This window comes from Blennius ocellaris (genome assembly GCF_963422515.1).
Source record: "Blennius ocellaris genome assembly, chromosome: 5".
Taxonomy (NCBI): domain Eukaryota; kingdom Metazoa; phylum Chordata; class Actinopteri; order Blenniiformes; family Blenniidae; genus Blennius; species Blennius ocellaris.
In genome coordinates this window covers 3,021,152-3,034,764 of record NC_137654.1, presented here as the reverse complement: position 1 = coordinate 3,034,764, position 13,613 = coordinate 3,021,152, and the positions used below count along the sequence as shown (strand labels likewise).

The 13,613-nt window shown below is 49.0% G+C and overlaps 1 protein-coding gene across 1 annotated transcript in view; it reads left to right on the top strand.

Annotated features, from left to right (window-relative positions):
* Positions 1-7,316: 7,316 nt before the first annotated feature.
* LOC308130134 (actin-associated protein FAM107A) overlaps positions 7,317-13,613 on the top strand; it is a gene marked incomplete at its 3' end in the record, with an annotated part of 55,563 nt that continues 49,266 nt past the window's right edge. Inside the window, exon 1 of the mRNA XM_080496334.1 lies at positions 7,317-7,403. Coding sequence (XP_080352460.1) covers positions 7,385-7,403 — 19 coding nt within the window. The 5' untranslated portion in view covers positions 7,317-7,384. The remainder of the gene's footprint in view (positions 7,404-13,613) is intronic.

Genomic DNA, 13,613 nt, shown 5'->3' with positions numbered 1-13,613 from the left:
AGAGATTTTGTCTGCTGGACTTTTCTCAGGAGTTCATGCACATAGTGAAGGTACTTTGAATAAAAACCACATGCTGTGTGTCTCTGAAGTGAATCAACATGTTTGTCAATGATATTTACTAAGTTGAACCAGGAAAACAGAGATGAAGGTGGAGAAATGGGTGGAGCTGAAGCGCAGACTGTTTCTATTGAGCTTCATTAGAGTTTGTAAGGAAGGGCAGATGAAACCATAACAAAAGTACCAGTCTGAACATGTGATCAGAAAAACCCTGGCTGGAAGCCCAAGCCTCATTTCACAACATGCAGCGGCGGGTCTGGATCCACGGATCCACAAGACGTTGGTCGGGATCCACGGATCCACAAGACGTTGGTCCGGATCCACGGATCCACAAGACGTTGGTCCGGATCCACGGATCCACAAGACGTTGGTCCGGATCCACGGATCCACAAGACGTTGGTCCGGATCGACGGATCCACAAGACGTTGGTTCGGATCGACGGATCCACAAGACGTTGGTCCGGATCGACGGATCCACAAGACGTTGGTCCGGATCCACGGATCCACAAGACGTTGGTCCGGATCCACGGATCCACAAGACGTTGGTCCGGATCCACGGATCCACAAGACGTTGGTCCGGATCCACGGATCCACAAGACGTTGGTCCGGATCGACGGATCCACAAGACGTTGGTCCGGATCGACGGATCCACAAGACGTTGGTCCGGATCCACGGATCCACAAGACGTTGGTCCGGATCCACGGATCCACAAGACGTTGGTCCGGATCGACGGATCCACAAGACGTTGGTCCGGATCGACGGATCCACAAGACGTTGGTCTGGATCGTCTCTGAACAGAAACACTGCTGAAGAAAAAATCACTGGAAAATCTACTGGACGGACAGAGATTTGTTTCCCTCGCCTTTTTAGTTGATTGAAATCAAAATATTTGTTATTTCACATTTATTTTGACATGCTTTAGCTGTTTATTTATTTATTTAGCTGTTTATTTATTTAGTCTTCAACTGATTCATATTGCTACAGTGAGAATCCTGACAGGAACCAGCAAGAGAGATCACACTCCAGTGTGAGCTTCTCTTCATTGGTTCATGTTCAATCTTCACTACAGTTTCTCACTGCTGCCCCCTGGAGGTCACTACAGAACATGTAGTTCTCACTGCTGCCCCCTGGAGGTTACTACAGAACATGTAGTTCTCACTGCTGCCCCCTGGAGGTCACTACAGAACATGTAGTTCTCACTGCTGCCCCCTGGAGGTCACTACAGAACATGTAGTTCTCACTGCTGCCCCCTGGAGGTTACTACAGAACATGTGGTTCTCATGGCTGCCCCCTGGAGGTTACTACAGAACATGTGGTTCTCACTGCTGCCCCCTGGAGGTCACTACAGAACATGTAGTTCTCACTGCTGCCCCCTGGAGGTTACTACAGAACATGTAGTTCTCACTGCTGCCCCCTGGAGGTCACTACAGAACATGTAGTTCTCACTGCTGCCCCCTGGAGGTCACTACAGAACATGTGGTTCTCACTGCTGCCCCCTGGAGGTCACTACAGAACATGTAGTTCTCACTGCTGCCCCCTGGAGGTCACTACAGAACATGTGGTTCTCACTGCTGCCCCCTGGAGGTCACTACAGAACATGTAGTTCTCACTGCTGCCCCCTGGAGGTTACTACAGAACATGTGGTTCTCACTGCTGCCCCCTGGAGGTCACTACAGAACATGTAGTTCTCACTGCTGCCCCCTGGAGGTCACTACAGAACATGTAGTTCTCACTGCTGCCCCCTGGAGGTCACTACAGAACATGTAGTTCTCACTGCTGCCCCCTGGAGGTTACTACAGAACATGTGGTTCTCACTGCTGCCCCCTGGAGGTCACTACAGAACATGTAGTTCTCACTGCTGCCCCCTGGAGGTTACTACAGAACATGTGGTTCTCATGGCTGCCCCCTGGAGGTTACTACAGAACATGTGGTTCTCACTGCTGCCCCCTGGAGGTTACTACAGAACATGTGGTTCTCACTGCTGCCCCCTGGAGGTTACTACAGAACATGTGGTTCTCACTGCTGCCCCCTGGAGGTCACTACAGAACATGTAGTTCTCACTGCTGCCCCCTGGAGGTTACTACAGAACATGTAGTTCTCACTGCTGCCCCCTGGAGGTTACTACAGAACATGTGGTTCTCATGGCTGCCCCCTGGAGGTTACTACAGAACATGTGGTTCTCACTGCTGCCCCCTGGAGGTTACTACAGAACATGTGGTTCTCACTGCTGCCCCCTGGAGGTTACTACAGAACATGTGGTTCTCACTGCTGCCCCCTGGAGGTTACTACAGAACATGTGGTTCTCACTGCTGCCCCCTGGAGGTCACTACAGAACATGTAGTTCTCACTGCTGCCCCCTGGAGGTCACTACAGAACATGTAGTTCTCACTGCTGCCCCCTGGAGGTCACTACAGAACATGTAGTTCTCACTGCTGCCCCCTGGAGGTCACTACAGAACATGTGGTTCTCACTGCTGCCCCCTGGAGGTTACTACAGAACATGTGGTTCTCACTGCTGCCCCCTGGAGGTTACTACAGAACATGTGGTTCTCACTGCTGCCCCCTGGAGGTCACTACAGAACATGTAGTTCTCACTGCTGCCCCCTGGAGGTTACTACAAACATGTGGTTCTCACTGCTGCCCCCTGGAGGTCACTACAGAACATGTAGTTCTCACTGCTGCCCCCTGGAGGTCACTACAGAACATGTAGTTCTCACTGCTGCCCCCTGGAGGTTACTACAGAACATGTGGTTCTCACTGCTGCCCCCTGGAGGTTACTACAGAACATGTGGTTCTCACTGCTGCCCCCTGGAGGTTACTACAGAACATGTGGTTCTCACTGCTGCCCCCTGGAGGTTACTACAGAACATGTAGTTCTCACTGCTGCCCCCTGGAGGTTACTACAGAACATGTGGTTCTCATGGCTGCCCCCTGGAGGTTACTACAGAACATGTGGTTCTCACTGCTGCCCCCTGGAGGTTACTACAGAACATGTAGTTCTCACTGCTGCCCCCTGGAGGTTACTACAGAACATGTGGTTCTCACTGCTGCCCCCTGGAGGTTACTACAGAACATGTGGTTCTCACTGCTGCCCCCTGGAGGTCACTACAGAACATGTAGTTCTCACTGCTGCCCCCTGGAGGTTACTACATAACATGTAGTTCTCACTGCTGCCCCCTGGAGGTTACTACAGAACATGTGGTTCTCATGGCTGCCCCCTGGAGGTTACTACAGAACATGTGGTTCTCATGACTGCCCCCTGGAGGTTACTACAGAACATGTGGTTCTCACTGCTGCCCCCTGGAGGTTACTACAGAACATGTGGTTCTCATGGCTGCCCCCTGGAGGTTACTACAGAACATGTGGTTCTCACTGCTGCCCCCTGGAGGTTACTACAGAACATGTGGTTCTCACTGCTGCCCCCTGGAGGTCACTACAGAACATGTGGTTCTCACTGCTGCCCCCTGGAGGTCACTACAGAACACGTGGTTCTCACTGCTGCCCCCTGGAGGTTACTACAGAACATGTAGTTCTCACTGCTGCCCCCTGGAGGTTACTACAGAACATGTGGTTCTCACTGCTGCCCCCTGGAGGTTACTACAGAACATGTGGTTCTCACTGCTGCACCCTGGAGGTCACTACAGAACATGTAGTTCTCACTGCTGCCCCCTGGAGGTTACTACAGAACATGTGGTTCTCACTGCTGCCCCCTGGAGGTCACTACAGAACATGTGGTTCTCACTGCTGCCCCCTGGAGGTCACTACAGAACATGTGGTTCTCACTGCTGCCCCCTGGAGGCTACTACAGAACATGTAGTTCTCACTGCTGCCCCCTGGAGGTTACTACAGAACATGTAGTTCTCACTGTTGCCCCCTGGAGGTTAGTACAGAACATGTGGTTCTCACTGCTGCCCCCTGGAGGTTACTACAGAACATGTAGTTCTCACTGCTGCACCCTGGAGGTCACTACAGAACATGTAGTTCTCACTGCTGCCCCCTGGAGGCTACTACAGAACATGTGGTTCTCATGGCTGCCCCCTGGAGGTTACTACAGAACATGTAGTTCTCACTGCTGCCCCCTGGAGGTTACTACAGAACATGTAGTTCTCACTGCTGCCCCCTGGAGGTTACTACAGAACATGTGGTTCTCACTGCTGCCCCCTGGAGGTTACTACAGAACATGTGGTTCTCACTGCTGCCCCCTGGAGGTTACTACAGAACATGTAGTTCTCACTGCTGCCCCCTGGAGGTTACTACAGAACATGTGGTTCTCATGGCTGCCCCCTGGAGGTTACTACAGAACATGTGGTTCTCACTGCTGCCCCCTGGAGGTCACTACAGAACATGTGGTTCTCACTGCTGCCCCCTGGAGGTTACTACAGAACATGTAGTTCTCACTTCTGCCCCCTGGAGGTTACTACAGAACATGTGGTTCTCACTGCTGCCCCCTGGAGGCTACTACAGAACATGTGGTTCTCATGGCTGCCCCCTGGAGGTTACTACAGAACATGTGGTTCTCACTGCTGCCCCCTGGAGGCTACTACAGAACATGTGGTTCTCACTGCTGCCCCCTGGAGGTTACTACAGAACATGTGGTTCTCACTGCTGCCCCCTGGAGGTCACTACAGAACACGTGGTTCTCACTGCTGCCCCCTGGAGGCTACTACAGAACATGTGGTTCTCACTGCTGCCCCCTGGAGGTTACTACAGAACATGTAGTTCTCACTTCTGCCCCCTGGAGGTTACTACAGAACATGTGGTTCTCACTGCTGCCCCCTGGAGGCTACTACAGAACATGTGGTTCTCATGGCTGCCCCCTGGAGGTTACTACAGAACATGTGGTTCTCACTGCTGCCCCCTGGAGGCTACTACAGAACATGTGGTTCTCACTGCTGCCCCCTGGAGGTTACTACAGAACATGTGGTTCTCACTGCTACCCCCTGGAGGTCACTACAGAACACGTGGTTCTCACTGCTGCCCCCTGGAGGTCACTACAGAACATGTAGTTCTCACTGCTGCCCCCTGGAGGTCACTACAGAACATGTAGTTCTCACTGCTGCCCCCCTGATTTGATTGGTCAGTGATTTACTACACGCCCTCAATATGTTAATGTGCCGGCTGGATGAAGCCTCTGCTGTCAGTGTGGTCAGCTGTGCTCTGGTGGTTTTTATTTTCCTTTTCTTTTCTTTGCTGCTCAACTTTAGTGTTTGTGGTGAAAGAGCGACTAGAGGCAGGGGGAGACCGGGGGGAGGGACGTTGCATCGCGTTGGAGTTTTCTGTTAGCAGCATAGCGCTGGCCGTGGCGCTGATGTGCGTCCGGGACACCGGAGTCTGGAGCTTTCGTCTCCGGCGCTGACCGCGCTCCGGCAGCTCCGCTTTCCAGAGGCGGTCAGCGTTCTGTTCAGCCGCGGTCAGTGGCGCTATATCGCGGGGACGGACCGCGGAAGCCATGAAAAGGAGCTCGGAGCTCGGCGCCTCCGTGTTCCGGCGCTGAGCTGCCGGACCGCGATCAGCTCCGGAGTGGAGAACCTCCTGCGTTTGAGCAGAAAGCTCAGACTCCCGTGTCTGTGCCTCAGCCAACCGGGGGGAACGCTCCGGCCACTTGCCCCGCACGTCGCCTCAAGTCGCCGGCAAGTGGCCGGAGCGTCCGCTCTCTCACAACAAACACGGAAGTTGCGGCTGCAGCTCTCCGCTGCAAAAAATGACTGCTGCAAAAAGTAACTTTTTTTTTTTCCGCTGCAAAAAATCACAGTGCAAAGTGGAGAATTTAAACAACAACAGAGGATTCATAAGATCTACATCTGACGACGTTCTTTTCTGTTATAATGTCACATTTCTGCGGAGCTCATAAGCCCCGCCCACTTTTCACGCTCCTCTCTGCAGTGGGGACGCGACCCAAAATTTCGGTCGGGGTCTCTATTCCGTACTGCTCCGTAGCGCTCCACTCCGTCCCGGCACTTGTGTGCGGTGGAGACGGGGCTTAAGACTCGTCACTAACAGCTGCTGCTTTGCCAGTTTTCTCTCTACCAGCGGCATATTGCTGTGAATGGAAGCAAGGGGCTGAGCAGCAGAGAGCAGCAGTGAGCAGCAGTGAGCAGCAGAGGACAGCAGTGAGCAGCAGTGAGCAGCAGAGGACAGCAGAGAGCAGCAGAGAGCAGCAGTGAGCAGCAGTGAACAGCAGAGAGCAGCAGAGAGCAGCAGAGGACAGCAGTGAGCAGCAGAGGACAGCAGTGAGCAGCAGTGAACACAGAGAGCAGCAGTGAGCAGCAGAGAGCAGCAGAGGACAGCAGTGAGCAGCAGAGGACAGCAGTGAGCAGCAGAGGAGAGCAGAGAGCAGCAGAGACAGCAGAGGACTGCAGTGAGCAGCAGAGGACAGCAGAGGATAGCAGAGAGCAGCAGAGGACAGCAGCAGAGAGCACCAGAGAGCAGTAGAGAGCAGCAGAGGACAGCACTGAGCAGCAGTGAACAGCAGTGAGCAGCAGAGGACAGCAGAGGATAGCAGAGAGCAGCAGAGGACAGCAGCAGAGAGCACCAGAGAGCAGCAGAGAGCAGCAGAGGACAGCACTGAGCTGCAGTGAACAGCAGTGAGCAGCAGAGGGCAGCAGAGAGCAGCAGAGAGCAGCAGAGGACAGCAGTGAGCAGCAGAGGACAGCAGAGAATAGCAGAGAGCAGATGAGGACAGCATCAGAGAGCACCAGAGAGCAGCAGAGAACAGCAGTGAGCAGCAGTGAACAGCAGTGAGCAGCAGAGGACAGCAGAGAGCAGTAGAGGACAGCAGTGAGCAGCAGAGGACAGCAGAGAGCAGCAGAGGACAGCAGAGAGCAGTAGAGGACAGCAGTGAGCAGCAGAGGACAGCAGAGAGCAGCAGAGAGCAGCAGTGAGCAGCAGAGAGCAGAAGAGAGCAGCAGAGGACAGCAGAGAGCAGCAGAGAGCAGCAGAGGACAGCAGAGAGCAGTAGAGGACAGCAGTGAGCAGCAGAGGACAGCAGAGAGCAGCAGAGAGCAGAAGAGAGCAGCAGAGGACAGCAGTGAGAAGCAGTGAACAGCAGAGAGCAGCAGTGAGCAGCAGAGAGCAGCAGAGGACAGCAGTGAGCAGCAGTGAACAGCAGTGAGCAGCAGAGGACAGCAGAGGACAGCAGAGAGCAGTAGAGGACAGCAGTGAGCAGCAGAGGACAGCAGAGAGCAGCAGAGAGCAGCAGTGGACAGCAGAGAGCAGCAGTGGACAGCAGAGAGCAGCAGTGAGCAGCAGAGAAGGCCCCGCCCCCAGCAGAGCAGGCCCCGCCCCCAGCTCTCAGGTGGCTGCTCTCAGTCTCGGCTCCACAGCAGGACGATGCTCCAGAACAGAACAGGTAAGACAACATGGCTTCTCGTCTCCTTCCTGCCTTTCAGCGGCTCTTCACCTGTGTTAGATTATCATGGTGCTCAGGAGAGATTATCATGGTGTTCAGGAGAGATTATCATGGTGCTCAGGAGAGATTATTATGGTGCTGTTCAGGAGAGATTATCATGGTGCTGTTCAGGAGAGATTATCATGGTGCTCAGGAGAGATTATCATGGTGCTGTTCAGGAGAGATGATCATGGTGCTGTTCAGGAGAGTTTATCATGGTGTTAAGGAGAGATTATCATGGTGTTGTTCAGGAGAGATTATCATGTTGTTCAAGAGAGATTATCATGGTGCTGTTCAGGAGAGATTATCATGGTGCTCAGGAGAGATGATTATGGTGCTGTTCAGGAGAGATTATCATGGTGCTGTTCAGGAGAGATTATCATGGTGCTCAGGAGAGATTATCATGGTGCTGTTCAGGAGAGATGATCATGGTGCTGTTCAGGAGAGATGATCATGGTGCTGTTCAGGAGAGATGATCATGGTGCTGTTCAGGAGAGATTATCATGGTGTTAAGGAGAGATTATCATGGTGTTGTTCAGGAGAGATTATCATGTTGTTCAAGAGAGATTATCATGGTGCTGTTCAGGAGAGATTATCATGGTGTTCAGGAGAGATTATCATGGTGCTCAGGAGAGATTATCATGGTGCTGTTCAGGAGAGATTATCATGGTGCTCAGGAGAGATTATCATGGTGCTGTTCAGGAGAGATTATCATGGTGCTGTTCAGGAGAGATTATCATGGTGCTCAGGAGAGATTATCATGGTGCTGTTCAGGAGAGATGATCATGGTGCTGTTCAGGAGAGATGATCATGGTGCTGTTCAGGAGAGATTATCATGGTGTTAAGGAGAGATTATCATGGTGTTGTTCAGGAGAGATTATCATGTTGTTCAAGAGAGATTATCATGGTGCTGTTCAGGAGAGATTATCATGGTGCTGTTCAGGAGAAATTATCAAGGTGCTGTTCAGGAGAGATTATCATGGTGCTCAGGAGAGATTATCATGGTGCTGTTCAGGAGAGATTATCATGGTGCTGTTCAGGAGAGATTATCATGGTGCTCAGGAGAGATTATCATGGTGCTGTTCAGGAGAGATGATCATGGTGCTGTTCAGGAGAGATGATCATGGTGCTGTTCAGGAGAGATTATCATGGTGTTAAAGAGAGATTATCATGGTGTTGTTCAGGAGAGATTATCATGTTGTTCAAGAGAGATTATCATGGTGCTGTTCAGGAGAGATTATCATGGTGCTCAGGAGAGATTATCATGGTGCTGTTCAGGAGAGATTATCATGGTGCTGTTCAGGAGAGATTATCATGGTGCTCAGGAGAGATTATCATGGTGCTGTTCAGGAGAGATGATCATGGTGCTGTTCAGGAGAGATGATCATGGTGTTGTTCAGGAGAGATTATCATGTTGTTCAAGAGAGATTATCATGGTGCTGTTCAGGAGAGATTATCATGGTGCTCAGGAGAGATTATCATGGTGCTCAGGAGAGATTGTTATGGTGCTGTTCAGGAGAGATTATCATGGTGCTGTTCAGGAGAGATTATCATGGTGCTCAGGAGAGATTATCATGGTGCTGTTCAGGAGAGATGATCATGGTGCTGTTCAGGAGAGATGATCATGGTGCTGTTCAGGAGAGATGATCATGGTGCTGTTCAGGAGAGATTATCATGGTGTTAAGGAGAGATTATCATGGTGTTGTTCAGGAGAGATTATCATGTTGTTCAAGAGAGATTATCATGGTGCTGTTCAGGAGAGATTATCATGGTGTTCAGGAGAGATTATCATGGTGCTCAGGAGAGATTATCATGGTGCTGTTCAGGAGAGATTATCATGGTGCTCAGGAGAGATTATCGTGGTGCTGTTCAGGAGAGATTATCATGGTGCTGTTCAGGAGAGATTATCATGGTGCTCAGGAGAGATTATCATGGTGCTGTTCAGGAGAGATGATCATGGTGCTGTTCAGGAGAGATGATCATGGTGCTGTTCAGGAGAGATGATCATGGTGCTGTTCAGGAGAGATTATCATGGTGTTAAGGAGAGATTATCATGGTGTTGTTCAGGAGAGATTATCATGTTGTTCAAGAGAGATTATCATGGTGCTGTTCAGGAGAGATTCTCATGGTGTTCAGGAGAGATTATCATGGTGCTCAGGAGAGATTATCATGGTGCTGTTCAGGAGAAATTATCAAGGTGCTGTTCAGGAGAGATTATCATGGTGATCAGGAGAGATTATCATGGTGCTGTTCAGGAGAGATTATCATGGTGCTGTTCAGGAGAGATTATCATGGTGCTCAGGAGAGATTATCATGGTGCTGTTCAGGAGAGATGATCATGGTGCTGTTCAGGAGAGATGATCATGGTGCTGTTCAGGAGAGATGATCATGGTGCTGTTCAGGAGAGATTATCATGGTGTTAAAGAGAGATTATCATGGTGTTGTTCAGGAGAGATTATCATGTTGTTCAAGAGAGATTATCATGGTGCTGTTCAGGAGAGATTATCATGGTGCTCAGGAGAGATTATCATGGTGCTCAGGAGAGATTATTATGGTGCTGTTCAGGAGAGATTATCATGGTGCTGTTCAGGAGAGATTATCATGGTGCTCAGGAGAGATTATCATGGTGCTGTTCAGGAGAGATGATCATGGTGCTGTTCAGGAGAGATGATCATGGTGCTGTTCAGGAGAGATTATCATGGTGTTAAGGGGAGATTATCATGGTGTTGTTCAGGAGAGATTATCATGTTGTTCAAGAGAGATTATCATGGTGCTGTTCAGGAGAGATTATCATGGTGTTCAGGAGAGATTATCATGGTGCTCAGGAGAGATTATCATGGTGCTGTTCAGGAGAGATTATCATGGTGCTCAGGAGAGATTATCATGGTGCTGTTCAGGAGAGATTATCATGGTGCTCAGGAGAGATTATCATGGTGCTGTTCAGGAGAGATTATCATGGTGCTCAGGAGAGATTATCATGGTGTTCAGGGGAGATTAGCATGGTGTTCAGGAGAGATTATCATGGTGCGGTTCAGGAGAGATTATCATGGTGTTCAGGAGAGATTATCATGGTGTTCAGGAGAGATTATCATGGTGCTCAGGAGAGATTATCATGGTGTTCAGGAGAGATTATCAAGGTGCTGTTCAGGAGAGATTATCATGGTGCTCAGGAGAGATTATCATGGTGCTCAGGAGAGATTATCATGGTGTTAAGGAGAGATTATCATGGTGTTCAGGAGAGATTATCATGGTGTTCAGGAGAGATTATCATGGTGCTGTACAGGAGAGATTATCATGGTGCTGTACAGGAGAGATTATCATGGTGCTGTTCAGGAGAGATTATCATGGTGCTGTTCAGGAGAGATTATCATGGTGTTCAGGCGAGATGATCATAATGCTCAGGAGAGATTATCATGGTGTTCAGGAGAGAATATCATGGTATTCAGAAGAGATTATCATGGTGCTCAGGAGAGATTATCATGGTGTTCAGAAGAGATTATGATGGTGTTGAGGAGAGATTATCATGGTGCTGTTCAGGAGAGATTATCATGGTATTCAGGAGAGATTATCATGGTGCTCAGGAGAGATTATCATGGTGCTCAGGAGAGATTATCATGGTGTTCAGGAGAGATTATCATGGTCTTCAGGAGAGATTATCATGGTGCTCAGGAGAGATTATCATGGTGCTGTTCTGGAGAGATTATCATGGTGCTGTTCAGGAGAGATGATCATGGTGCTCAGGAGAGATTATCATGGTGCTCAGGAGAGACTATCATGGTGTTCAGGTGAGATTATGATGGTGTTGAGGAGAGATTATCATGGTGCTCAGGAGAGATTATCATGGTGTTCAGGAGAGATTATCATGGTGTTCAGGAGAGATTATCATGGTGCTGTTCAGGAGAGATTATCATGGTGCTCAGGAGAGATTATCATGGTGTTCAGGGGAGATTAGCATGGTGTTCAGGAGAGATTATCATGGTGTTCAAGAGAGATTATCATGGTGCGGTTCAGGAGAGATTATCATGGTGTTCAGGAGAGATTATCATGGTGCTCAGGAGAGATTATCATGGTGTTCAGGAGAGATTATCAAGGTGCTGTTCAGGAGAGATTATCATGGTGCTCAGGAGAGATTATCATGGTGCTCAGGAGAGATTATCATGGTGTTAAGGAGAGATTATCATGGTGTTCAGGAGAGATTATCATGGTGTTCAGGAGAGATTATCATGGTGCTGTACAGGAGAGATTATCATGGTGCTGTACAGGAGAGATTATCATGGTGCTGTTCAGGAGAGATTATCATGGTGCTGTTCAGGAGAGATTATCATGGTGTTCAGGCGAGATGATCATAATGCTCAGGAGAGATTATCATGGTGTTCAGGAGAGAATATCATGGTATTCAGAAGAGATTATCATGGTGCTCAGGAGAGATTATCATGGTGTTCAGAAGAGATTATGATGGTGTTGAGGAGAGATTATCATGGTGCTGTTCAGGAGAGATTATCATGGTATTCAGGAGAGATTATCATGGTGCTCAGGAGAGATTATCATGGTGCTCAGGAGAGATTATCATGGTGTTCAGGAGAGATTATCATGGTCTTCAGGAGAGATTATCATGGTGCTCAGGAGAGATTATCATGGTGCTGTTCTGGAGAGATTATCATGGTGCTGTTCAGGAGAGATGATCATGGTGCTCAGGAGAGATTATCATGGTGCTCAGGAGAGACTATCATGGTGTTCAGGTGAGATTATGATGGTGTTGAGGAGAGATTATCATGGTGCTCAGGAGAGATTATCATGGTGTTCAGGAGAGATTATCATGGTGTTCAGGAGAGATTATCATGGTGCTGTTCAGGAGAGATGATCATGGTGCTCAGGAGAGATTATCATGGTGTTCAGGAGATATTATCATGGTGTTCAGGAGAGATTATCATGGTGCTGTTCAGGAGAGATTATCATGGTGCTCAGGAGAGATAATCATGGTGTTCAGGAGAGATTATCATGGTGCTGTTCAGGAGAGATTATCATGGTGTTCAGGAGAGATTATGATGGTGTTCAGGAGAGACTATCATGGTGTTGTTCAGGAGAGATTATCATGTTTTTCAAGAGAGATTATCATGGTGCTGTTCAGGAGAGATTATCATGGTGCTCAGGAGAGATTATCATGGTGTTCAGGGGAGATTATCATGGTGTTCAGGAGAGATTATCATGGTGTTCAGGAGAGATTATCATGGTGCTCAGGAGAGATTATCATGGTGCTGTTCAGGAGAGATTATCATGGTGCTCAGGAGAGATTATCATGCTGTTCAGGAGAGATTATCATGGTGCTCAAGAGAGATTATCATGGTATTCAGGGGAGATTATCATGGTGTTCAGGAGAGATTATCATGGTGTCCAGGAGAGATTATCATGGTGCTCAGGAGAGACTATCATGGTGCTGTTCAGGAGAGATTATCATGGTGTTCAGGAGAGATTATCATGGTATCAGGAGAGCCTATCATGGTGCTGTGCAGGAGAGATTATCATGGTGTTCAGGAGAGATTATCATGGTGTTCAGGAGAGATTATCATGGTGTTCAAGAGAGATTATCATGGTGCTGTTCAGGAGAGATTATCATGGTGCTCAGGAGAGATAATCATGGTGTTCAGGAGAGATTATCATGGTGCTGTTCATGAGAGATTATCATGGTGTTCAGGAGAGATTATGATGGTGTTCAGGAGAGATTATCATGGTGTTGTTCAGGAGAGATTATCATGTTTTTCAAGAGAGATTATAATGGTGCTTTTCAGGAGAGATTATAATGGTGCTGTTCAGGAGAGATTATCATGGTGCTGTTCAGGAGAGATTATCATGGTGCTCAGGAGAGATTATCATGGTGCTGTTCAGGAGAGATGATCATGGTGCTGTTCAGGAGAGATGATCATGGTGCTGTTCAGGAGAGATTATCATGGTGTTAAAGAGAGATTATCATGGTGTTGTTCAGGAGAGATTATCATGTTGTTCAAGAGAGATTATCATGGTGCTGTTCAGGAGAGATTATCATGGTGCTCAGGAGAGATTATCATGGTGCTCAGGAGAGATTATTATGGTGCTGTTCAGGAGAGATTATCATGGTGCTGTTCAGGAGAGATTATCATGGTGCTCAGGAGAGATTATCATGGTGCTGTTCAGGAG